Source organism: Simochromis diagramma, unplaced genomic scaffold (genome assembly GCF_900408965.1).
Source record: "Simochromis diagramma unplaced genomic scaffold, fSimDia1.1 OVJJ01000802.1, whole genome shotgun sequence".
In the NCBI taxonomy this organism is placed as follows: Eukaryota; Metazoa; Chordata; class Actinopteri; order Cichliformes; family Cichlidae; genus Simochromis; species Simochromis diagramma.
The window spans coordinates 9,140,333-9,163,925 of NW_024387492.1; the positions used below are offsets into that span (position 1 = coordinate 9,140,333).

At 40.3% G+C, this 23,593-nt stretch overlaps 2 protein-coding genes across 13 annotated transcripts; one reads left to right on the plus strand and one right to left on the minus strand.

The window, feature by feature from the left end:
- The first annotated feature begins 25 nt into the window (after positions 1-25).
- On the plus strand, positions 26-8,448 carry LOC120725333 (dihydrolipoyllysine-residue succinyltransferase component of 2-oxoglutarate dehydrogenase complex, mitochondrial-like). The gene is made up of 15 exons (XM_040018169.1): positions 26-158; positions 3,501-3,534; positions 3,816-3,858; positions 4,116-4,180; positions 4,288-4,362; positions 4,481-4,536; positions 4,626-4,734; positions 4,978-5,109; positions 6,115-6,194; positions 6,308-6,405; positions 6,486-6,616; positions 6,717-6,790; positions 6,893-6,976; positions 7,122-7,289; positions 7,411-8,448. Exons 1-15 carry the CDS (start codon positions 96-98, stop codon positions 7,543-7,545), a joined length of 1,347 nt encoding a protein of 448 aa, XP_039874103.1. The 5' UTR covers positions 26-95; the 3' UTR covers positions 7,546-8,448.
- LOC120725331 (leucine-rich repeat-containing protein 74A-like) lies at positions 7,770-23,557 on the minus strand. Of its 12 annotated transcripts, none has more exons than XM_040018162.1 (14): positions 20,870-23,557; positions 19,759-19,952; positions 19,497-19,675; positions 19,223-19,330; positions 18,999-19,092; positions 18,843-18,892; positions 18,665-18,746; positions 16,696-16,781; positions 16,416-16,610; positions 16,218-16,313; positions 15,874-16,002; positions 12,386-12,490; positions 12,145-12,203; positions 7,770-9,171 (listed from the first exon to the last, which is right to left on the minus strand). In XM_040018162.1, the coding sequence occupies exons 2-14, from the start codon at positions 19,928-19,930 to the stop codon at positions 9,150-9,152; spliced, it is 1,377 nt and encodes a 458-aa protein (XP_039874096.1). In that variant the 5' UTR covers positions 19,931-19,952; positions 20,870-23,557; the 3' UTR covers positions 7,770-9,149. The 12 variants fall into 12 exon arrangements, with proteins under 12 accessions (XP_039874096.1, XP_039874092.1, XP_039874091.1 ...); XM_040018158.1 differs by having other exon boundaries at positions 12,145-12,230; XM_040018157.1 differs by lacking the exon at positions 7,770-9,171 and adding an exon at positions 9,815-11,597 and having other exon boundaries at positions 12,145-12,230; positions 19,759-19,944.
- Positions 23,558-23,593: the final 36 nt, after the last annotated feature.

A 23,593-nucleotide genomic window follows, 5' to 3' on the forward strand; every position in this document is an offset into this window, starting at 1 on the left:
CCGCAGTGGTTCCTCCCATTCTTAGAGCTCTGCCGGGCTTCCGTACCGCCGCTTCAACCGCTGTCAGGACCAGGCAGACACTCCCCGGCCACGCTATGTTATCGCGATCTCCGCGTGTTTACCGGACGCTGTGCCGCTCCCTGTCAGCGGCTCGTCAGGTAGGCTGGGAAGAAAAAGCCAAACGAGTCTGTGTTTTAAAAGCGCTTCGAGGAGTTACAACATGGCTAGCTTGTTAGCTCGTAAACGCAGGGCCTCGTCACCAGGGACAGACCTGCAGGCACACTGACTGAGAGGCAGCACAAGTTTGTGAAGAGGTCCCGCACACCCACCCGTTCACTGTCCCGCTAACTGCTTTGTTTCTTGGTAGTTTTGAAAGCCCAGCAGTTGCTGTACACTGCTATATGTGACAGGCACAGTCTGAAATAGGATGATGTTTGTGTGTAGAAATAGCCCGTGTCCGACGTGTGTGTAACAGATAGCATGGCTTTTCCTTCACAAGTCCAGCAGTGCGTGCAGATGCATGTGCTGAAATATGAGCTGGATGGTACTAAGCGTCTCCTCAGAGTTGAACTGTACTTCTCATGAGTGTGCTGTCAGTGGGTTCAGTCTGCAGAGCTGTGCTGATAATGGTTATCTTGGCTATCAACACAGCTCCTGGTTGAGCTGTGTTGGTTATCAGTTACTTGGATAAAAGCGATGGAGTGCAGATTAAAGGCTGGCATTTTCCCTGAAGCCTAAAAAAAAAAAAAAAGTGTGGACTCCTCTTTAAGTCATGTTGGTGGCTTTGCGATGACACAGTTGTGCTGCATGCTTATTTTTTTTAATACTGCACACACATCAGCTGGATTTTTATAATAGGAATGCACAGGTTTTTAGGCTCTCATTGACTTTTTTTTTTAAATGATAGCGGGCTATGGGAAAATAAGTTTCCCTGCAGTTGGCACTAACAAATGTTTATTTGTTGTGTTACAACATTTTTGTGTCTAAAGATGACATTAGGGCAGTTTAGTTCATGAGGTAATAAATACAGTAACAGAATAAACAAAACAAATAAACAAATATTTGCCAAATGATTAATTTAAAAATACACGTGAGGCCAGAATTTCACAATCGGTACATCCCATGCTTACAAGTAGGGCTCTGATGAATTGTTGTTTTAATTAGTCAATCTAAGTTATAGTTAAAGGTACAGTGTGGGAAATTTCAACACTAGATGTCAGTAGATTGCAGTCAACTGAATTCTGTTTTTGTACTATGGTGTACAAATCGGTTTATTATGTATGTGGCTAGCCTCTAGCCATGTATATAAAACACTAGAAGGTGGAACAGTGACGTTTATCTCGTCCACTGTGGTTAAAATGGCAAGGCATATATTTTTATTGCATTCATTCTACATTTATGACAAGGGATTCATTTCTTGGGAGACGTAATTACACACTAGTCACTGTATATTTATGAGTACAATATTTTATTTACCATTTAATAACCTAGAAAAACTGACTGTACCTTCAAATTTCATTAGTGAGGTGGTTCAAGAGTAGGGCTGCCACAAACGATTATTTTGATAGTCGACTAGTCACCGATTATTTTTGCGATTAGTCGACTTATCAGATCGTGCATCAATTGGATGTAAAACGTACAGCTTATTGCACCAGCAGCATCTGCTCTTATATAACTATCATTAGCTTACAGCTTTAAGTTTAAGGTATGTGCTCTCACCGGCTCTAGTGAGCCTTGCCCCCTGCTAGCTATCGAGCTGGTGGGTAACAGATGTCTCCGAAAACGTCGGAGCGCTTTTGAAAATATGTGGTGTCTTGATAAACTGAGCAGATATTTGAGGCTTACACAGCTACATTCTCGCCTGAAAATATGTTAAACGTTTATTTTGTGACCCAGAAAGAATAATAAGAGTAATATTAAAACTAACTAGCTGCCGCCATTGTTGAAAATTGAGCAGGGCCGCGCTATGAATTCTGGGACACTGCTTCTTCTTCTTCGGAGTTTAACGGCAGCTGGCATCCTTGAACATGCAATGCTGCCATTTTCTGTTTCAGTCCGTTGTTACACTCTTAAATACTACTACTTATTCCTGCGTCTTTTGGGATCTTACAAAGCTTCAAATGACACGTCGACTATTAAATTAGTCGTCGACGATTTTGATAGTCGACGTATCGTGACTAGTCGACTAATCGTGGCAGCCCTATTCAAGAGCAGGAAAAGACACAAAACAAGCTGGTGTACTTCTAGTGCTGGTTGCATAAAATCTGTGCCATATCAAATACAAATATTGATTTCAGAATCAGAATACTTTATTGATCCCTAGGGGAAATTATTTAGATTTGTTTTCATGCGTGCAACTCCGATGTCGCACAGATGTGTGGTGAATCCAGTTATGACAGTCTTCAAAGTTTCTCTTTCTCATATCTAGCTCAGATGGGAAACAGTCCACTCGAGCCATGTTCCCACGGCTTCATTTGGTTTAGGTGTGGTGCTGCCGGGATAGGGCGTGCAGGAAAACGGGACATCCACTTAATGTCCGATCAGACACGCGTGACATTTGTGTTCTCACGTGCACGTCCGCCAGGTAACATCTGGAAAAGTTTGCATTCAATTAAGCAGGGTGTGTAATCACGTAAAAGATCTGTATTTTTTTAATTCCATATATTATTTTTACTGGAAAAATGCTTGGGGACACACTGAAAGCGGTAACGCAGGATGAGCCAGTGGTTTATCAAGCTGTTAACACTTGGCTGCGTGCCTCCAAGTACTTTGAATAGTACTTTCTGACAACTCCACCCTGCTCCGGCAAGCCCAGAGTAAGCAAGTTTAGCTCTGGGGCACAAGTGACACCGCCAGACAAACATTACTGTAAAAGCAGTCATAACTAGACATACCTCTCCTCTAAAATACACAGACGACTTATATCAGGCTGCAGCGGACTGGCCTTACAGAAGCCTGTGTTGTCAGCATTGGAAAAATCTTGTGGCTATAGCTGAATGTTAAAAGTATGAAGGATCTTCGGACTGTTTATTTTCCACTGGGGAAAAGCGAAAAGGGAGAGAAGAAATGCAGAATCATCAGAATGAAAGAGAATCAATCATTACAGCGCAGTAGATGTTTTGTATTGGCAATATTGTATCGATACAGAGAGACCAAATATCGTTATTTCATTTAAATAAATTAAAATGTAAAAGGTGATTAACAAATTGTAAAATAGCAACACCTGATCAAGTAATTCACTGAAAATGAAGCAAGATTTAAATTTTCTCTACACCCTTAATCGGATAAGTGGATGGATGGGACAGTGAGTGGGTAGATAACTGCGAAGTTATATCTTCTGGTCAAAAAAAAAAAAAAGCACAGCCTCTGTAAAAAAAAAAAAAAAAGAAAAATTTTTAATCGAAATGAAGCAAAACAGTCTGCAGTTTATTAGAGGATGAAAATAATTCCTAGTTACAGCTGCTCCAATTAATCGAATTCTTTTTTTCATATCTTTACAGCTCAGTGATGTGCTGGTCCGACAGAAAACATCAGGTAAGCAAGCTTGAGTGGACGGAGCGTTCAGGTGGATTTTAGAGCCTGGATTTCGGGCCACTCTTTTTATCCGGTCTCTCATGAATAACCATGCTCAATTAGCGGGTTGTCTGAAGTAGAATAAGTAATGCTGGCTGAATGGCGAAGATGCCTGAGGAGCCCACAAGTGGTTAACTGCAGCTTTCAGAAAGCTCCACTCATATCTTATGTTAGAGCATGAGGAAAAGCGGCGGCAGTTTGTGCTGATTTTCTTTCCGTGTCTTTTGTTTGTTCCCCTCAAGGCCACACCATCTGCAGCCGGATCGTTTACAGGAAACCTCAGCCGTAAGTTTGTCTCTCATGTACACAAAAATGTCGTCCGCTGTACAGAATGAATCGAAATATTTGATCTTTAAGTGTGACAGTGCTGCATGTGCTTTTTAACGCCGTCATTTAACACTTAATGTGAGCTAGACCTAATCAAAAATAGATCAGCCGGGTGATAAATAATACCACAAACTGAATCCCTTAATACATGCTTTTATCTATGTATTTTTTTTGTTTTTTCCAATCAAAATAAATCCCTTCTTCTTGACATTTAGATGTGATTTTCCATCATCAGCCAATATCTACCAAATAAGATACTTTAAGACATCTGCTCATCACAGTATGTATCAAATCTGTCTTTAACTAATGTTAGCATCATGCTTTGTATCTGTTCTGCATTTAACTGACTGCAAAATGTTTTTGCATTTGCTTGTTTTTTTTCCACAGGGGATGAAGTGGTCACAGTCAAAACTCCTGCATTTGCAGAATCAGTTACAGAGGGGGATGTGAGGTGGGAGAAAGGTTGGTGTGTATAAATATGCCACAAATAACTGACCGTGACAATAAGCCGAATATTGGTGGTAAATGTTCAACACATTGCATGCTTTCGGATTGATTGTTTTTATCGATTCATTTCCAGCTGTGGGCGACTCCGTGTCAGAGGATGAAGTGGTTTGTGAAATCGAGACTGACAAGGTGTGACAGAGGAAACGTGAGACGGTCTATTTTTGGAGGGTGGGGGTGTTGTTAAAATTATGACAGATTTCTTTGTCTTGTGCTTCCAGACCTCGGTGCAAGTCCCCGCTCCTGCAGCCGGTGTCATCGAGGAGTTACTGGTGCCTGACGGAGGGAAGGTAGAAGGAGGAACGCCTCTCTTTAAACTCCGGAAAGGAGGTTTGCCTGTTTATTTTCAGTAACTTGAGCCCAGTTTACAATACATGGGAAAAATCAAAGACAGAACATGTAATATTAGTTCTATTTGGTGTTTAAAACATGTGTGTTGCAAATTTTGCTGTGAATGTCCTACGGATGAGAAAAAAATCGGATTTTTAATGTTATGGAAATTGGAAGCAAAATATAATATGGCAATCATTGCACCTATACTGTATTTGTCCTTCTCTACTTCTTTCTTCTCAGCTGTTGCTGCCAAAGCTGCCCCCTCCCAAACTACAGATGCACCACCTCCAGCAGCCGAAACCTCTCCTCCACCTGCAGCCCCAGCTGCCACTCCTCCAGCACCACCACCACAGCCCGCCCAACCCAAGCCTGGTGTGTAGTTTTATGTAGTTGCTGACTGTGTACTCATGTGTACCTCTGCATCATTAGTGCTGTCAAAATTAACACGTTAACGCAAGTTAATCCGCCATCACGGTCAACACGATTAACAATTTTAACGTAGATCTGGTGGTGACGGGCAGCTGAACCAGTCAACTCAATATGGAAGATTATAAACGCACATTGGGCTTCTAACACGTCACCCAGCTTGCGACAAATCACTCACGCAGCATCGGGGGCTCAGTAAGTCTACCTCGGACATATTGACTGACACAATTGTCAAGTTGCGACAAACTGCAGACGTATTAACATAATTGAGAACACGCGCTTTACAGAGCTTTGGTGCCTCGTTTCAAAGACTTGAAGTGCCTCCCCAAGAGTGACAGAGAGAGTTTTTTGTTAACATTAATGTTCAAGATGTTCAATAAACATGTTAAGTGCGTATATTTTCCCTTTTTTCTCGAGTCTGTTTGCTCATGCAAAATGAAATGCGATTAATATAGAATAAAAATGAATGATATTTAATCATGATTAATCAAAATGAATCCACAGTAACCCTGTGTAATGAATCTGATTAAACATCTTAATTGTTTGACAGCACTAATATATATTAGCATATAGGTTGTTTTTTTTTTTAAAAGGTGTATTTCACAGGAGAGAACCTGTGCTAAAAGACTGAAGAAAACTATTCCAATTCTCTTTGAATTTAAGCACACATTCTTTGTGTCTTTCTGCATTTACTTCATTATATTGCATGAATGTCAGTTACAAGCTTAAATATAAAGTTGAAAAAATGTAATTGCAACCAGGCTATTGATCAAGTAAATGCAATTAATTACAGAAAATTGTACGATTATTTAGTTAATTTTTTTTAAATCTATTGACAGCACTAGTTACAATCAATTCATGTTGGCTCTCACACCTTTGTTTTACAAGAGCTATGTATTAATCAATGATTTTTGTTTAATTATTAATATATGTCTTTATGTTTTTACTTAGTTTCTGCTGTCAAACCCACTGTTGCAGCTCCAGCCCCCACAGCAGCTCCTGCAGCTCCAGGAGTGAGAGGAGAAAGCAGGGTAACACACTCGTCGACACAACATTTCATATATTCCTCTGTTACGTCAACGTCTATAATAATTTGGCCTCAAAATACAGACGCATAACGATGACCGTTGTTTCCCGTGTCCAGGTGAAGATGAACCGCATGAGGCTGAGGATCGCTCAGAGGCTGAAGGAGGCTCAGAACACCTGCGCCATGCTGACAACCTTCAATGAGGTAGACATGAGGTGAGCATCAGTCCAGATTTTTTTGAGCCGTACCTAAGGCTCCGGATTTCCATCTTTTTCTCCAATGTTCAAAATTTCAGCAACATTCACGAGCTGAGAAAACTCCACAAGGACGCCTTCTTAAAGAAGCACGACACCAAACTGGGTTTTATGTCGGCGTTTGTTAAGGCTGCTGCACACGCTCTGATCGACCAACCAGCCGTCAACGCTGGTAAGAACACACAAACATCTCCTCTCTCACAGGCAGAGCTCAAGCGGCCAACTTTACTGATTAAAACTTCTTTTTGTTATTTTACAAAATGCTTTTGCAGTTATTGATGACACAACCAAAGAGATCGTCTACAGAGATTATGTAGATATTAGCGTTGCCGTGGCCACTCCAAAGGTATGAGATTTGAGTCTCTGTAAACTACTGTTAGATCTCTTGACTCCTCGGATTTTTGCTCCAGGTAACATGGATCAGACATTAACCAGGTTTGACTTTTAGGGGCTTGTTGTACCTGTGATCCGGAATGTTGAGACCATGAACTTCGCTGACATTGAGAAAGCCATTAATGCTCTGGGAGAAAAGGTAAATGATGAGAGACAGCACAGACGTCCTAGAATCATTTCGTTTTGAACCATTTCATCTCACTGGGAAAAGCAGTCTTTCAGATATTTGTTGTTCCTGTGCACCCCTGAATAAATGAGTAATTCCTTTGCGTTTTGTTCCTCAGGCTCGTAAAAACGAGCTCGCTGTCGAGGATATGGACGGAGGCACTTTCACCATCAGCAACGGTGGTGTGTTTGGCTCCATGTTTGGCACGCCCATCATTAACCCACCGCAGTCTGCCATCCTGGGCATGCATGGCATCTTTGACAGACCTGTGGCCGTCAATGGCAAGGTGAGAATTGTGTTAACTGATGAAATACAGAGATCTTTCTTTAAATTATAATCCTAGAATCAGTATACAGTTTTTCATATATAATATTTTTAAGACTACTAACTACTGTCTGCCTTGGCAGGTTGAGATCCGGCCCATGATGTACGTGGCATTGACGTACGATCACCGACTCATTGACGGCAGAGAAGCAGTCACCTTTTTACGCAAGGTCAAAGCGGTGGTGGAAGATCCAAGAGTCCTGCTCCTGGGAATGTGACGTTTCCGCCACTAAATTCTTATTTAAAGATACTCGGCCGCATAAAAATGAACTCCACATCACAGAAAACGCACAAAATAGTCTGTACAATTATTGTTTTTTACAAGCGTTGATACTACAGGGGCGTACCGGGGTTGTGTTCCAATGCTCATTGCATTTAAATGCATGTCATTACCTGTAACGTATCTGTCAAGTTGCCTAAATTGATGAAACTAAAAGTTTGCTACTTTGATCAGTATTTCTTTTACGACGTTTGAATTAATCAAATGGAAATAACTTCAAAAACAAGACAAAACTCTGGCTTTAACTCCACATAAGCCTGTCTAAAGATGCGTTATGAAGCCTTCGGATGAATGAAGCGGTATGCAAACTCACTCTCATCACAGTTGTATAATCATAAAACAGAATGGCTTTTCCAGACAGCAGCTGCTTGCATAACATTTCCCCCCGCTTGTTAATTAGTGCTCTTGAGCCACTTTTTCCACAGTAGGGCCGAACAGGGATAATTCAGATTAGTTCAAGATGTTGACGTTAACACTGTAACCGGCAACAGCCTGGAGAAAATGAGTCAGTAACCAGGAAACCAGGTCTTTGTATGGAACTTGTGTGTACAGCAGTGCCATGCCTTTAAGTCCACATCAACTCTCTGTTTGACTTGGTTTAATCATATTCCTGCCTGTCCTGTGTTGTATATAGCAATCTAGTATAAACTTGCCTTGCTCACTGTTGTCAAGGTTACATGCTCTGATCCAACTGTTATCAGTTATTTAGTAAAACAAACGAACATTTCATTTTTGTTCAGCAGAAACTGTACATAACAAAAACCTCATGCTTTTTTACATAGATGCACACAATTTGTTACTTTATGAAAAATATGTTCGAAGTAAAGTTCAAAGTGCACAATTTGCAGGTTTTTATGCTGGAACATTCATTTTCATTGTCCAGTCTCGTATATGAAATGCTTCTACTTATTTAAAGAAACAATTTCAAACATTAAATCTCTTGATTTATATGTACTGAAACTTGTCTCACACTTTTCTTCTTCATGTTCATACATAGGTGTTCTATTCTCCTCATGCTATTTTCAAGAAGTCTCTGAAGAAGTCTAGTGAATTATCCCAACTTTACTCCTGATCTTTCAAAAAAACCCTTGTCTTTTTGCAGATGAACTGGACATTACACATTCACATTCATCTCCTGGAAAGTCTTTGTCTCTTTTTAAAAGGTCTTGGAAAAGCAATGCCGGCAAAATAAAAGCAGAGGGCCGAGGTAATGGACGTCTTTGCGGCCGATCTTGGCTAAAACATTTTATCTCGTGCCAGATTCTGTTTCGCTCCCCGAATTCTCTGCCGCATGTGAGTTGTGTGCCAGCGATGGATCTTCAAAGCCTCATTAGCCAGCCTGCCGCTCAGCTCTTGAGAAGCTCCAAATAATGGGATCATCTCTGACAAAGTCTTGAGGGTTGCTTGGCCCTTTCTCCCACTTCACAAAAACAGGCTCAAGTGTTTGCAGCTGTGTATGATACCTCTTCAGTATTTCTGTTTACTTTAATAATCACAGGGCACAATGGGTCCTAATGTACGTCTTTGTTTCTCTGCCAGCACCTACACAAATGTCTGAACAACACTGTTTGGAGGAAAAACACAGAATTCATTACGCGGGCACAAAAAACCAAAACATTACATTACCATGAGAATACTGGAGGTTCTAATGGGCCTGAATACAGCAAACAATGATACAAGAGCTCCTTTAATTTAATTATTTACTTTTATTACCGCTCAAGATTCCATTAGCGCTTTTGAGATCATGATAATTGGCAGCGTATGCCAGTGGGTGCATAGATATCTGAAGGGCCTGTTGGCAGGTTTTATGTTTCGTCTTCAAAATTTGGCCAAATCTGTGAATTTCCAATGGGACTGCTCAATAAGACGTGGGTTTCAAGTCTTTGTGTCCATTCAGATGAAAGATGGCCCATTAGAAATTGGCAGCTAGCTGTTTGTTTTGATTAAGCCACATCAGAGAGATAATTTACCTAAATTATTCTGTTATTTTTTTTCTCGCTTTCAAAACAAGCTCATTGTGTCAATACTGTTATATAAAGAATTATATTTTAGTCCAGCTGAAAAAGTACATTAAGAGAAATGTGTCCATTACTGGACAGCTGATTTAAAAAGCTGAGTACACTCTATGTACAGGTTTTTTGGGAGCAGTACTGCATAAAAGATTGAAGCACTTAAGATGTTTAGTTCAGTTCAGTTTTTTTTTTTTCCAGTTCATCCTCCAGTCTTATTGGCGAAACCTCTGATTGGTCCCAAATTCATTTAGCATCAGTGAGCATGACAGAAAAGCCAAACTGAGCCAGAATCAGTTAGAACAAGAAGACAGTGTCCTGTAAAAAGGAGTGAAAGCCTGAAGCCCACAAAAGAGCTGTGGCAAGTTCTTCATGTTGCTTGGAACAATCCAGCTGCCAAACACCAGATGCAGGTAAACTGTTTGTTAATACAGTTTATGATTTTTGTGACTTTTTTCTAGGTTTTTTTTAAGCAACCTCACACTAATGCATGAAAAATCTACTCTTTCCTTTCTGCTGCTCCCTCCACAGCTGCCCCTTACTCTCAGGTCCACATTCCTGCCTTTGCTACTGTCTCCTGCCTTCTAATACACTTCATGCCTTTGTTGCTCTTGTTCCTAAATGCTTTCACTTTGCAATAATACCGCTTATAGTTGATGGTGAAATATCTAGGAAGGAAGAAATTTCACAAACTGACAAGGGCATCCCGTTACAACACCACACTTGGATTCAGTGAGCTCTTTAGAACGACCCGTTCTTTCACACAGCTTTGCAAACGTAGACTGCAAGGCTGGGTGCTTGATTTCATGTGGAAAAGGACTGAAACCCCCCTTAAATTCAAAGACGAAGAGGTGTGGCCCAATACTTTAGTCCCTATAGTTTGCATACTGAAGCATACAGATGGGCTCAAATTTGGATTCAGTCTGGATCTGGATTCTACAAAACCTGTTTCAGCAGCATTGACAATAAAACCCAGGTGTTGACATAGAGGTCAACATTCATGTTTAGGAAGATCCAGAAAGAGTGAAAGAAGCACCAACCAAAACAGACGGTGGTTTGCTGACACCTGTAGCTCATCTCGTAGACAAATCTATGGAACTGTTACTCCAAGTTTCTTTGTAACACATGCCTGTTAAAAAACTAATAACTGGGGCTCCTTTCACTTAAAAGTTTCAAAACAAAGCTAAATCTCTGATAAAATATTCAAAAGAATAATGATAATTAAACTGTCAGTTTAAAGGGTGACGCATCTTCTGATCACCCATAGTTGTATCACAAAAAGCCGTTTAATTGTGACACAAAAAACCGACGCAGATGAGACCGTGCGTTGTGTCATTGTCTCCTCTGTAGCTGCATCTGGAGCCACCTGGCAGAAACCGATAGCGCTGCTCGATATCACACCTTGAGACAATTCAATTCTGCACACTCTTAATAATAATAGTAATCCCATTCGGCAGGGCCTGCATAAGTAATGCTCTGCATGCATATTCATAAGTGTACCGTTTCCTTTGCGGGCCATTTCATTCAAAGCTAACGAATGTGGTGAAACAACTGGCTCACATCTGGCCCTATTCTTTGTGTCGCCTCTGTCCTTTGATATGGACCCCAGCTCTTTTCTTCTTCCTCCTCTTGTTCTGTTGTCATACCAGAAGATTATTTTGGATGGAGAGAATGAGGCAGAGGACCCCGCCGGCCGAGCCACAGCTCACAGCACTGAGGTTGGTGCAGCTGGTTGATGTCACAGGTTCAAGTGTACACACTGAAGTGGACCGATTTGGATTTAGCTAAAACTGTGAAAAAAATTGCAAAACTGTGCTTTTAGTTGAAAGTTATACTAGAAATCAGTGAAGGAACTACTGCATATTAAGGAGAAAATCAAGTATAAACTCCAACAACGTTTATTTAAAGATGTCAACGGCCCTCCCAAATCTTCCTGTTAGTGATACTGTGTCTCCACGTCTATGACAGCTCAGTCAGCTGACTGCAAAAACAGAGACACAGTTTAAAGAGAACCTGACATTAGATTCATGGCTGACAGACGACGTTCTGAAGATATTTCTCACTTAGTAAGTGTTTAACTTGAAACACCCCTGATTACATTTAAAGGCTTACTTCACACCCCAGACTGTTTTTAAAATGGATGTATGGATGAAACAGGATGCAAAGCAGCTTAGTTTGAGATTTCACAATGGGACATCACTGACCAATGACAGCACAGTGCCTACGTCCATCATTTATATACAGTCTATCATCCACACATAAAAAACAACCTCACTGAACTCTGTGTTCAAATGAAGACAATAAAAATATTATTGAAAATACTGTGGGGTAAAAAAAGCCCGAGTTAAGATGATTCTGTCAAACTTGGATTTCTAAATGAAAAGAACAAGAAAATAAACTTTTTTTATTTAACCTCAGTGCTGTCCAGGTTTTCAAAAACCCAGGCAAACTAGAATAAATGAACTGCATTTGTTAAAGACATCATTAGGGGTCATTATGTGCTGCTGTTTGTGTGTTTGCAGACTAACCTGTACACTATGGTTGCCGTGCAGTTCTTGTCAAACTTCCTGACCAACCAGCCAAGCTGCTGTTGATCCAGAGGTATGTTAGCTTCCTGCATGTGTGACAAGTTCAATTTCCCAATCGCTCATTCACGCAAGAGTGGGAGCTACAACTTACTAAGTTAACATTCTGTCATAGATTTGCTATCGTTGCTCATGAGGTGCATTATTACATTATCACTGCAGCATGACAAACCGTTAGCCTGACCTTTACAGCCTTCCTGAAGGCAGAGGTGGAGACTTTCATGGTTCCCTCTTTGTCCAGAGCCTGGAAGAAATCCATGATGCTCTTATTTTGCTCTTCAAAGAACTTCTACAGAAAAAAATATATAGAGAGAGATCTTGTTTTACAGTTGGAAGCATGTTAAAGAGGCTGCTAAGACTTCTGAAGTATGAACTGAAAAAGCAGTAATGATTTTATTAGGGGTGCAACGATACACAAAATTCACGGTTCGGTTCAGTTCGATACTTTGGTGTCACGGTTCGATATTTTTTCGATACAAAAAAAATGTTCATGCCTTTTTAATTTGTCATTTATTAAAATTATAAATATTTTTTATTTTATATAAATATATATTTTAACTGAAAAATGTAGAGTTTTTAAATTTAATGTTGCTGAAACAAAAGTAATTAAAAAAATTAATATATCTCAGGGCTCTCAAAATTTCAAAATCCCTGGTAGCCCTTCGGGCAGGGACTCTTCAGTTTTTGGTAGCCCAAAATAAATGTAAGTAGCCCGAATAAAAAAGAGAGCAATTTTTTGATTGATGTTTTGTTTCCTGTTTTGTTTCCTTTACAATATTATACATTAAAATATAATATTGTAAAGGAAACAAAACATTAATCAAAAAATTGTTGAAAAACAAATTACAACATTGTATAAAAATTACAATCATCAACTCAAATACTTGGTTCTAATTGAACAGAAATTTCTATGAACTTGTAAGAACTGTGTAGGACATGAATCAGTCTGTGTCACATCCTGAATTTGAAATTTCCACTGAAGTCACGGGTAAGAGACAAGTGGAACCAAGATCGAGGCCATTTGCTTTTTGAAGTTTGCAAAGACTGCTAAATTTTGCCAGTGGTAGTTCACTCTTTGCAACATAGTACGCTGTTCTAAACAGATTTTTCAGGTTTATTTTTAGTATGTTATTTGCAATTGGTGTTTGTTCTGGGAAAGATATTGCAGACTGAGCAATAATGCATTTCTTGCATTTCTCATGGGTTCTAATGGGGCCTTTCTTAAAATGACTGGTCCCAGTAACAAAGGCGCTTGTCGACTCAGAAATCGAGAGAAAACCAACAACACACCCGGCAGAACATTATGTTATTTACACGGGTGCACATAAGTGGTCCGCATGTGCGCATTCGCTGTCAAAATAAAAGACGCGCACCAGATAAGAAGTTGCAACGCGCGTTTGCGTCCATATAAAAAGCACTGTTTTTGTCCGCTAGAGTGGGATTTTCACGGCACATTCCGCACCACATCTCTGTGCGTTCATCATTTGTTTGAAGCCAGCTCACCTCCTGCAACCACTTTTCCGAGAATACGTGCTTCTTTTGTGGTTCGGACTCCTTCTGACATTTCTTTGGAGGTGGAGGAACACCAAAGTAATTGCTTAAAGGAGCTTCTTCGACATCTTTAAGAGTTCTAAACAAATGTCTGTCCTCCTCCAGAAAATCTTATGTATGCAAACAGGCGTTGCAACTTCATATCTTGTGCGCGTTTTTTATTTTGACAGCGAATGCGCACCTGCGGACCACTTATGTGCAGCCCTGGTTATTTAGCTCGTCATATTGCAGCCACAGAAATTCTTTTGTCCATGAAACCATAAAGCTGCACTTTCTTTTTGCCTTATAGTCTGATTTGCCATAACTTTTCCGTTTTGTGGTAAGCTTTTCTTTGGCTGTCACTTCTTCACCCTGACCTGTCTTATTTGGCTCAGCAGAACTAAAACATATATGCTGCTGCTTTTACACACACACACATAACGCTCAGCGATTCTCTGCGCGATCAACCTCTCACATGTTTAAGCTTGCTGCGGGAGATTTCACTTGTCATGTTTGCAAAGTAAGCTAACGATTGATAAGACGATGTCAGAGGAATTGGTGCGCAAATTATTATCACTCACCAATCAGTGCTGTCGCTCTCTATACACAGTTCGCGCGATTGCAAAGTGAAAGCAAAAAACAAGCGCAAATTCAAATGCGATTTCAATATGTCACATATTGACAGCGGCTCACCGATGCCAATGACATAATTACCCAGCTACATTTCCGAAAGAATGCAAAAGCATTGACATATATTTTTCCTTCCTACAATAGCCGGACGGGCAGGGCAGAGATAGATTTTATAGCCCGACTGGAAAAATCGATTTTGCAAGCCCTGTATCTGATTGAGGAATCACTCATCTTTGGAAAAGAGAGTTTATTACAGAGAAATGTCTCTTTCCAAAATAAAAGCTATACTATACGCTTCTTCTGGGCTATATTCTCAGCAGCATATTGTAGCGGGTCAGGGCTGTTCAGGGTTCTGTTTGTACAGTTATGTTTTGTTTATGTTGCCATAGTGACCGGTGACGCCCTCTCGCTGCAACGGTGTGTCCTTCCGGGGTCAGAGGGCGCCCTGTGTGTTGTTGTTGTTGCTGTGCGGTTGCCGCGCTGAGCAGTTAGCTAGCGGCAGTGTTCTTCTGCAGATGTCAATAAACGGCTGTGCTCCCTGGCTAGCTCACGGGAAGCAAGACCAAACGACACCTCTGTCTCCTCGTTGTCTGAGCTCGCCACGTTAGTGTCAGAAGTGGGATGATGGTGGCACCCCATGTTCTGACCCGAGTGACTTTTCCCCTGCCAGTTGTGACCTGCCCGTGTGCCAAAAGAAGGCACCTGGACATTTGCAAAGTGAAAGCAAAAAACAAGCGCAAATTCAAACGCGATTTCAATATGTCACATATTGACAGTGGCTCACCGATGCCAATGACATAATTACCCAGCTACATTTCCGAAAGAATGCAAAAGCATTGACATATTTTTTTTCTTCCTACAATAGCCCGACGGGCAGGGCAGAGATAGATTTTATAGCCTGACTGGAAAAATCGCTAGCCCCGGCACGTCGGCACAACACGGCAAATCTCCGTTAACGAGCTACCCCTGCCTGGGGCTAGACACGTTAATGAGCTAACTGCGCTAACACACTAGTTCCCACCCATGTAATTGAGCATTACATGGCACATCCAACATACTGTTTTACTTTAGTCCATGACGCGCTTACCTTCAGGGTCATATGTCACATGAAAACCAAAATAATTCCAAACGCCAGATCTGAATGAGGGTGGGGGAGGTTCAATTTGCTATGTTGCAAGGAGAGCTTAACTTCTGTCTTGCTAGCTTGCCCTGCGCTCTTCCTTCTGATGATGCTGTCTGTGTTGAACGCTCAGTGGATCTGCGCTCGACAGTGCAGCCTAGGCGGAGTAGTCTAACGCAGATTCACTGAGCGCTCAACACAGACAGCATCGTCAGAAGGAAAGTTGATAAAATAAATTACAAATTTTGTATTGTTCGATACATATGCGTACCGAACCGAAAGCACTGTATCGAACGGTTCAATATCGATACGAGTATCGTTGCACCCCTAGATTTTATTGATTTTCCCATCTTTTCCCATCACCAGTTTTCTCAGCCTTCTTGACAATGTACCTTAAAGATCCCAAGTGCCAATAAGTTCTTGGTGACGGAGGGCAGAATATAATACTGGAACCGCAGAGCAGGGTGGGTCACGCGGGTTTCTTCCAGCAGCTCCACAAAGGTCTCACAGACAAGCACACTCTGCACTCACACAGTCACAGACATATTATGATCATATAATATTGTGATTGTGTATCTAATTACTTTTGGGGGCTTGTATACAAAAATGTACTCCACTGCGGTGGTGTACAGAGGCAAAATTACAACAAATGCGTCATTAACCAAAAACAGACTGTAAATTAAAACAGATACTACTTTTATTTACACCTCAGCTTATATTCTTTCGCGGCACTTACAGAAATATCGATCTCCTCCAGTGCTGATTTCATGTTGTTTTTAACCGTTCTGAGCAGCGTGGCGGCTCCGATTTTTGTTATGGGGTTGTGAGAGAGCTGAAACGCACACGCAAAGACCAAACATGATCTGAAATTCATAGGGTGCAATGACGTTAAAATCGTTACAATGAAGTATTGCTGCAGGAGTCTTTTACTCACTTTGAGAACCTCGAGGGTTTCGTTGGTGGCCAGGCCCTGGCAGAGCAGCCTTACAGCTTCATCGTCCACACAGTTAATGCTGAGGTCCAGCAGCACAAGTGTGTCATTTTGTTGCAGCACTTCAGCCATCAGCTGTACCTCTGGACGGCCAAATCCACTGTTCGACAGCTGGAGCTGCTTCAGTGTTGCGTTTACCTGAGGAAAGAAAAGGGGGGAGAGAAGGTCAGCAACGAGAGTTAACAAAACTGAACTCTTTGCTCGAGTGTGTCATTTTAGTCACCTTTAGACCAGCAATCAGAGCCGCATTGCCACGTATAAGAAAGTGATTCCAGCTCAGATTTAGGACTTCAATACCGATGTTCTCTGCTACAAGGAAGTGAAATACACATTTTTACAAAGTCACAATACATTTGAGACTAATCTACAAGCTACATGTAAAATTTTCTCAAGTTCAAGAAATACTTTAGGAATACTTAATACTTTACTATTAAGTAATATATCAGTGGGTCACATTTCTCTTTTATAGGCCTGCTTGTTTGTTTTCATAATTACTTTAGTTTAGAAAGTCTGTACAGCAGCCAATCCAGGACTTCAAACTGCTGAAAATCAAATGCTGCCCAACCAAAGTACATCTGATCATCACACGGACCTAAGATGAAGTATATAGTATTTAGTTCTTTATGTTTTGTTGATGCATTTTGATTGCCTGCTAATTTGCTCTGCTGGCTTTACTTCTACTACCAGACCGCCATTGCTTCAGTTTTATTTCTTCCCTACTGCTGACGAGATATAAATTCGAGTTCGAGTTCAAGACCAAAAACAGTCAGAAAATTAAAAAATGTGTTATTTTAAAATCCCCTTTTTTTGTTTCAGTTCTATTTCTTATTTAAATAGTAGCTGTATGTATGGAAATGTATGTAAATATATAATGTGACTTTTTAGTTAAAAATCACAAAATGAACCACCTGCAATACTTCCACAGCCCACCAGGAGGCTAGAACACCCACTTTGAGAATCAATGCCGTGCAGCAGAATTTGTCTTTTTCTCTAAAATACTTAAACTACTACAATGATATAGTATAATATCATAAGGGCACACTGACTATATTTCATAATGGAAGGAAACTCAACAACAAGAACAATAATGCTCAAACAGCCTTCACAGTATATCTACTAATAAGAAGCTATAATCCTCAGCTTTATAGCAACTTTCTTTCCCTGACTCATTGCATGATCTATAATATTCTTTGTTATCACTACAGAGGTGTCCTCCCACATGAAGCTTTATTTATACGGTGCAAAATTGCCTCAAGGTACTTCCTATCTTCACAGAAACAGGGAGGGGGTAGCCATGAGTGGCAACTGATTGTGGGTGATGGGAGAGAGCGCAACTCGCAGAGAGAGAGAAGGCCGAATCTAATGACATGCTGAGTGCTGACAAGGTGAGCAGAGAGGAAATGCTCAGTGGATCACAGGAAGTCACACAGCAGTTTGTGCCTATAACAAGTAACTAAGGGATCCTTCTGAGTCACCTGATTCAGCCCTAACTATAAACTTCATCAAAAAGTCAAATCTTAAAAGACACCAGAGAGTGAAGAGTGAAGTTCTCTATTAGGACAATATGGTACTACACCAGCGGTCCCCAACCTTTTTTGCGCCACGGACTGGTTTATGCCCAACAATATTTTCATGGACCGGCCTTTAAGGTGTCGCGGATAAATACAACAAAATAAAACTAGTACCGGTACCGAAAAAAAGAAAATTTATTCATAACACACCTGAAAAGCCCAAGGAAAACCGAGTAAACGATAAAAACGACAACAAAATAACGCTGAAAACCGATAAAAACCCTGAAAACTATACATTTCACACCTGAGCCTCAACTCTCGCGGCCCGGCACCAAACGACTCACGGACCGGTACCGGTCTGAGGCCCGGGTGTTGGGGACCGCTGTACTACACGGTCCATATTGTCCTAATACGGCCTGATTATTCAAAATGCTGTTTGTAAGGAAAACAATTTTAAATTCTAGACTTAACAGGGAGCCAATGCAGAGAGAGAGAAATTTACAGCTGGATGTTCCAAAGTGAGGATAGCTTGTTTCTACCCTAACGCTTAAAGCCCAGATGCTATTCCAAAATTGTCAAAAGCTGCTTCATCATTAGAATTTCTAATTTACGAAAAATAAAAGTAAAGCTTTGCATTAATTTGAAGGATCTAACGTGAACAGAAATAGAGATGATCTGTACCTAACATGACACCCAGGTCTTCTCCTCCTGCATCGCAGATGCAGTTGTAACTGAGGTCAAGCTCTTTGACCACAAAATCATTCTGTTAGATAGGAAAGAAAATTCTGAATTGCAGCATAAAGCACATATAGACGTGTGTAATTCATTATGTATGCGGCATTCGGCAGTCTGCACTCACCTTTAATGCTTCTGCCAAGCATTTAGCTGCAGCGTCACTAAAGTCATTTTCTAAGAGAACAAAGGGAAATGAGAGAATTACCTTCTTCATTTCGCTGCTGTATTACAGTGATAGACAGAAGTTCATGTCAGCATAGCTTAAGACTTGGCTGAGCACCTGAGAGGTTGATGGATTTGAGCTTACGATTGTCTGACAGCATTTTGGAGATAACCTCTGCTCCTTTAAGGCCCAGCTTGTTGTCAGAAAGATTCTGAAGAAAAGACAAGATTGAGATTTTTGTTTTTTAAATAACATTAAGGCCATTTCTCTTGCACATACAGCAAGAGGATTACATCTACACAAAACTGAAGTTTTGAATGTGATGTTTTTAAAGTCGTTACTAGACTCTGAATGCTGATGTTTTCAAAAAGCATCGCCATCAGATACTGTGTCCCTTCAGCCTGAAGTGAGTTCCCTTTCAACTCGAGGTGGGTGACTACACCGTGACTCTAAAACATTAAAAAATAAATTAATAAAAAATGATACAATATTGTTTAAAAAGTACAAACTCATTTGAAATATGTTACAGACTCATTACATGACCAGAACTTGATCCAGCATGACCTACACCATCTTAATTTGGGGATTGCATGAATAGCTAGAAAAAAGGATTACTTTCAGAAGGATAGCCAGAGCTTTGGCCCCCAGAGGTCCCAGCCCATAGTAATTCAGGTCTAGAATAGCATCATCCAAGTGGCGGAGGATGCAGGAAACAGGAACGGCTCCTGTCTGCTTGCAGGCCTTTAGATACACGTCTGATGGGGACAAATTCAATCTCCTGCTGGAGGTGAAAACTGAAATGAAAATAAGAAGACGTGACGGGTAAATAAAAAAAACACATCTACTATTACGGAATTGTTTTGCTCCATGAACATACTATCGTCTTCCAGGTCAGTACTGCATTCATCATCACTGTGCCCTGCTTGGCCCTTAGTGAACTTGATTTCCTCCTGGGATCCTCTGGACAGGACTGACTGAACAGAGGGCTGCTGCTTTTCCTCTTGTGAATTGGACTGAAAATCCACACTGTCTTCATGGATGTTATTCATCACGGCACAAGATCCTGACAACCTCAAGTGTATGTTTGGAAGACAACATAAGAGGAGCAGACAGGTAGGATTCACTGCTGCAGGCTATTAGACTGTTTAAGCAACACTGTGTAATTTTTGTAAACTCCTGTGCACTGCCACTTTTTAGGCATTAGCATCTATATGAGAGCAAAGAGCTGCACATGAAAGTCTTTACACTGAATTTATTAGGGATGTGCATGATTTACAATATTCAGATGAGTTCTATTTAACTGCCCTACAATAAAAGAAGAAAATGTGATCAACTATGCAAAGTACCCAGACCCGACCGACAAAGTGAGATGAAAGTCTAAACATGTACAGATATTGACAACTGTCAGAAAGGTTATGTGTGGCACCCCTTCAAAAATATATAAAAATGGGGCACAATTAAAGCTACCGAGTCTACCACCACTATCCACAGTAGCAGAGAGCACACTGGGCTGTGGGCAATCTTTAGACAACAATCATCAGTGAAAACTGAACTTGATCTTGAAATATCTTTGCATGAAAAACCCACTCCTGGTATTTCCATCAGCTTAAATATTCAGACTTCCTGTCTTCCCCAACATTTAAAAATCCTGGAAACGCCCCTGGCTATGCACTACTTCCATGAGCAATGTGAACCTGATAGAGAAAACTGCAGAAACAACAACACGGATAGTTTTACATGAAGTTTAAAGATCTACTGAACTTAACATGACTTACTTTACAGCGCATTTATTTAACAGTGAGGTAGAAGAAGAGCAGCCAGCTAACTAGCTACCTAGCTACTACTGCATTTTATCAAGCAGTTAACAGATCAGCAGAAGAGGGGAAACACTGTTTTATTCGGAATTAAAACAAATATTTACTTTTTTATATAAAATCCTATTTGTCAGACCTTTGTTATTGTTCATAGCAGAGGAATAATCCGCCTACCTGGGAAAAAATTTGTCGTTTTCTAGTGTTAAGAAGATGATCCAACGGCTGATCAGGAGAAGGAAAGTTATGAAAGATCCGAGGGCGGCCGGAAAATTATCGATAAAAACAAATGAAGCACACTGGAAACGGCCATTTCCATCTTTAAAAAAAAGAAAAAGTACCCTATATCAATTAATAATGGTTTAAAGTATGGTAATAGTGAAGACTTTGATTCGTTTATATAGATAAGCACTAGATGGCGCTGTTCACCGTAATCCCTATCGAGATGAGACCGGATGTGGTTGTAACGTGGGAGAGACCAATGACTGTATAAAGCACTCCTTTATACAGTCAGACTACCAATTCTACCAAATGGGGTAAAATATAACCACAAATATGAGTTGTTCTTTTATTGCAATAATCTCCCACACCCTTTTTTAAAACATGCGGCACATTGTGACGTCGACGTGTTTTTGCTTCTTATTACTAATTGTTAACACTTAAGTGCAAAAGCTGTAGGAAAGGATCACCACGTATTTGACTCTGATGTTCTCACAGAGCTTTGATTTGATTTTGTTTATAGTAGACACGCATGTGGGTACTTTGTTTCAAATTTGAGAAGTTTAGCTCAGAACAATACAGATGTATTGTAAATGTTACAAACATACTCCTGTCATTTGGTACAGCCTCTGTAGCAAAGAAAAACTTGTTAACAATTTATTTTTCAAATTATAAACACTTGAGGTTTTATTTATTTTGTAGCTCATACCAGCAGGTTTTAAAGGGACTTCTGTTTGATTTTCATCTATAGTGTTTTGGAAAAGTCTTGAGCCACTCCTCATCTCATGCTTCCAAGGAGCCAGACTCGTCATTTTTAATCTGGTCTTGAGCAATATTTCTTCAGGCTTTCTGGAGATCTTTCATTGTTTGGCTGCTTTTAAACTCATTCTTAGTCCAGTTCTTCCACCGGACATTTTCAGAAGAACAGAAGAATTCTTTTAGGTTTGTTAAGGTACTTAAACAAACAAACAAACAAAACAACAACAAAAACCCTACCTAACCAACTACTTCGAGAGATGAACCAGTGTTGTGTTTACATATAACAGACAACTTAGCAAATATTCCATTTTAATGTTATCTTTAGGCACTTGGTTATTAGCAACCTGACAGGCGTAACCACCAACAAGGCAATTCCCAAAGAGCTATAACTTTATCTTGGCATGGTGTGCAGTGCTGAGAAGTGGAGGGCAAAAGAAGTAGCAGGCCTTAAAAAAAACTATCTACAACATATAAACAGTATCTGAAAGTCGTGTGTTTAGGAAATAAGAAAAAAATCACACAAAGACCTGACACAGGACCTGAGAGATGCGCCTGAACCTTCAGTCGATACATTACTGTTCACTGTAGACTCATCACATCACACATGGTTTCAGTGGACGAGAGGTACAGCAGTAAGTGTCCACAGCCTCGTGTAAAGCAAAGTGGAGGGTCTATCATGGTTCGGGGCTGCATTTCAGCCGGTGGTTTTGGGGAGCTTGTCAAAATTAATGAAATTATAAACGTAAAAGGTTTTGAGCCACCATGCAATGCAACCTATATAAAGTATGTGACTGGCAATGGCTTAATTTTTCAGCGTTTTGTTTAATGCATCGCTGCAACCATTTTGTTTTCTTAGGAAAATATAAAGAAATGAGGGGTCACTCGAGACCTTTGCACAGTATTGTACATTATAATTGGAAGAGAAAGAGATTATCAGGGAAATCCTTAAAATGTATAACGATTTTTGACCTGCTGTTCATGATCAAATGGTAAATGTCAATACTTCAGTGCAACTTTAACTCAAAGTCACAGGGCAAAGTTTGAATTTAGTTGAGCCTCCACCAATAAGTCAAATTGCAGTTCATATCCATGTCTATCCAGACTTGACATTTTACATGACAAATGGCATCGCCTTATCTTTTTATCCTGTGTAAAATGTTACCGTCATGAGGTTAGAGTGACTGATATTTGACTGTGGACTCTTGTGTGCTAAAGAACTCATGCGATAAATCTCTGTGTAACCGTGGATAAGGATTAGTTTCATTGACCACATTAAAGCTGTAACTAAATCTGCTTTTTGGCATCTCAGAAATCTAAGTGAGAGATTATGTGTCCCAGCAAGAGCTAGAGAAGCTAGAGAAGCCCATTCATGATTTCACTTCTTTCCTAGTCAGTTCGTTCTTTAGTTGAAGTCAACATTTTCTCAAGGCAATATGTCACAGTGTCCTTTCCTCTCTGACCATGGAAATCTAATTAGCTCATCCTTGAGCTCAACTGCATATTTGTGCTAAATTTAAAGAAATGTCTTCCAAGTGTTTGTGAGGTATCATATTCACAAAAAAAGAGTCCGTTCTAATAAATATACTAATAAAATACATGTTCCAATAAACACCAGACTTGTAAACAGTAATAAAGTACTAGGATAAATTCTACAATGTAGAGGCAGCCAGTGATCGTCAGCAGGTACTGGGGCGTCTGCTGTCGGGTTAGTTCTGTGCCGTCTGTCATTTCTCGCGGTGAGCAGTGAACAAAGGGATCTATGTTAATCAAGGCTCGAAGAAATAAAAGCATGAGTGACCTTTTCAGAGTTGTGCAAACAAAAGTAAAGCCCTGACTTTGGCAATATACTGAAGAATAGCGCTGAAGAAAACATGATTGCACAACATTTGGTATTCTGTAATTCTAGTGTCATGACCGGCTGGT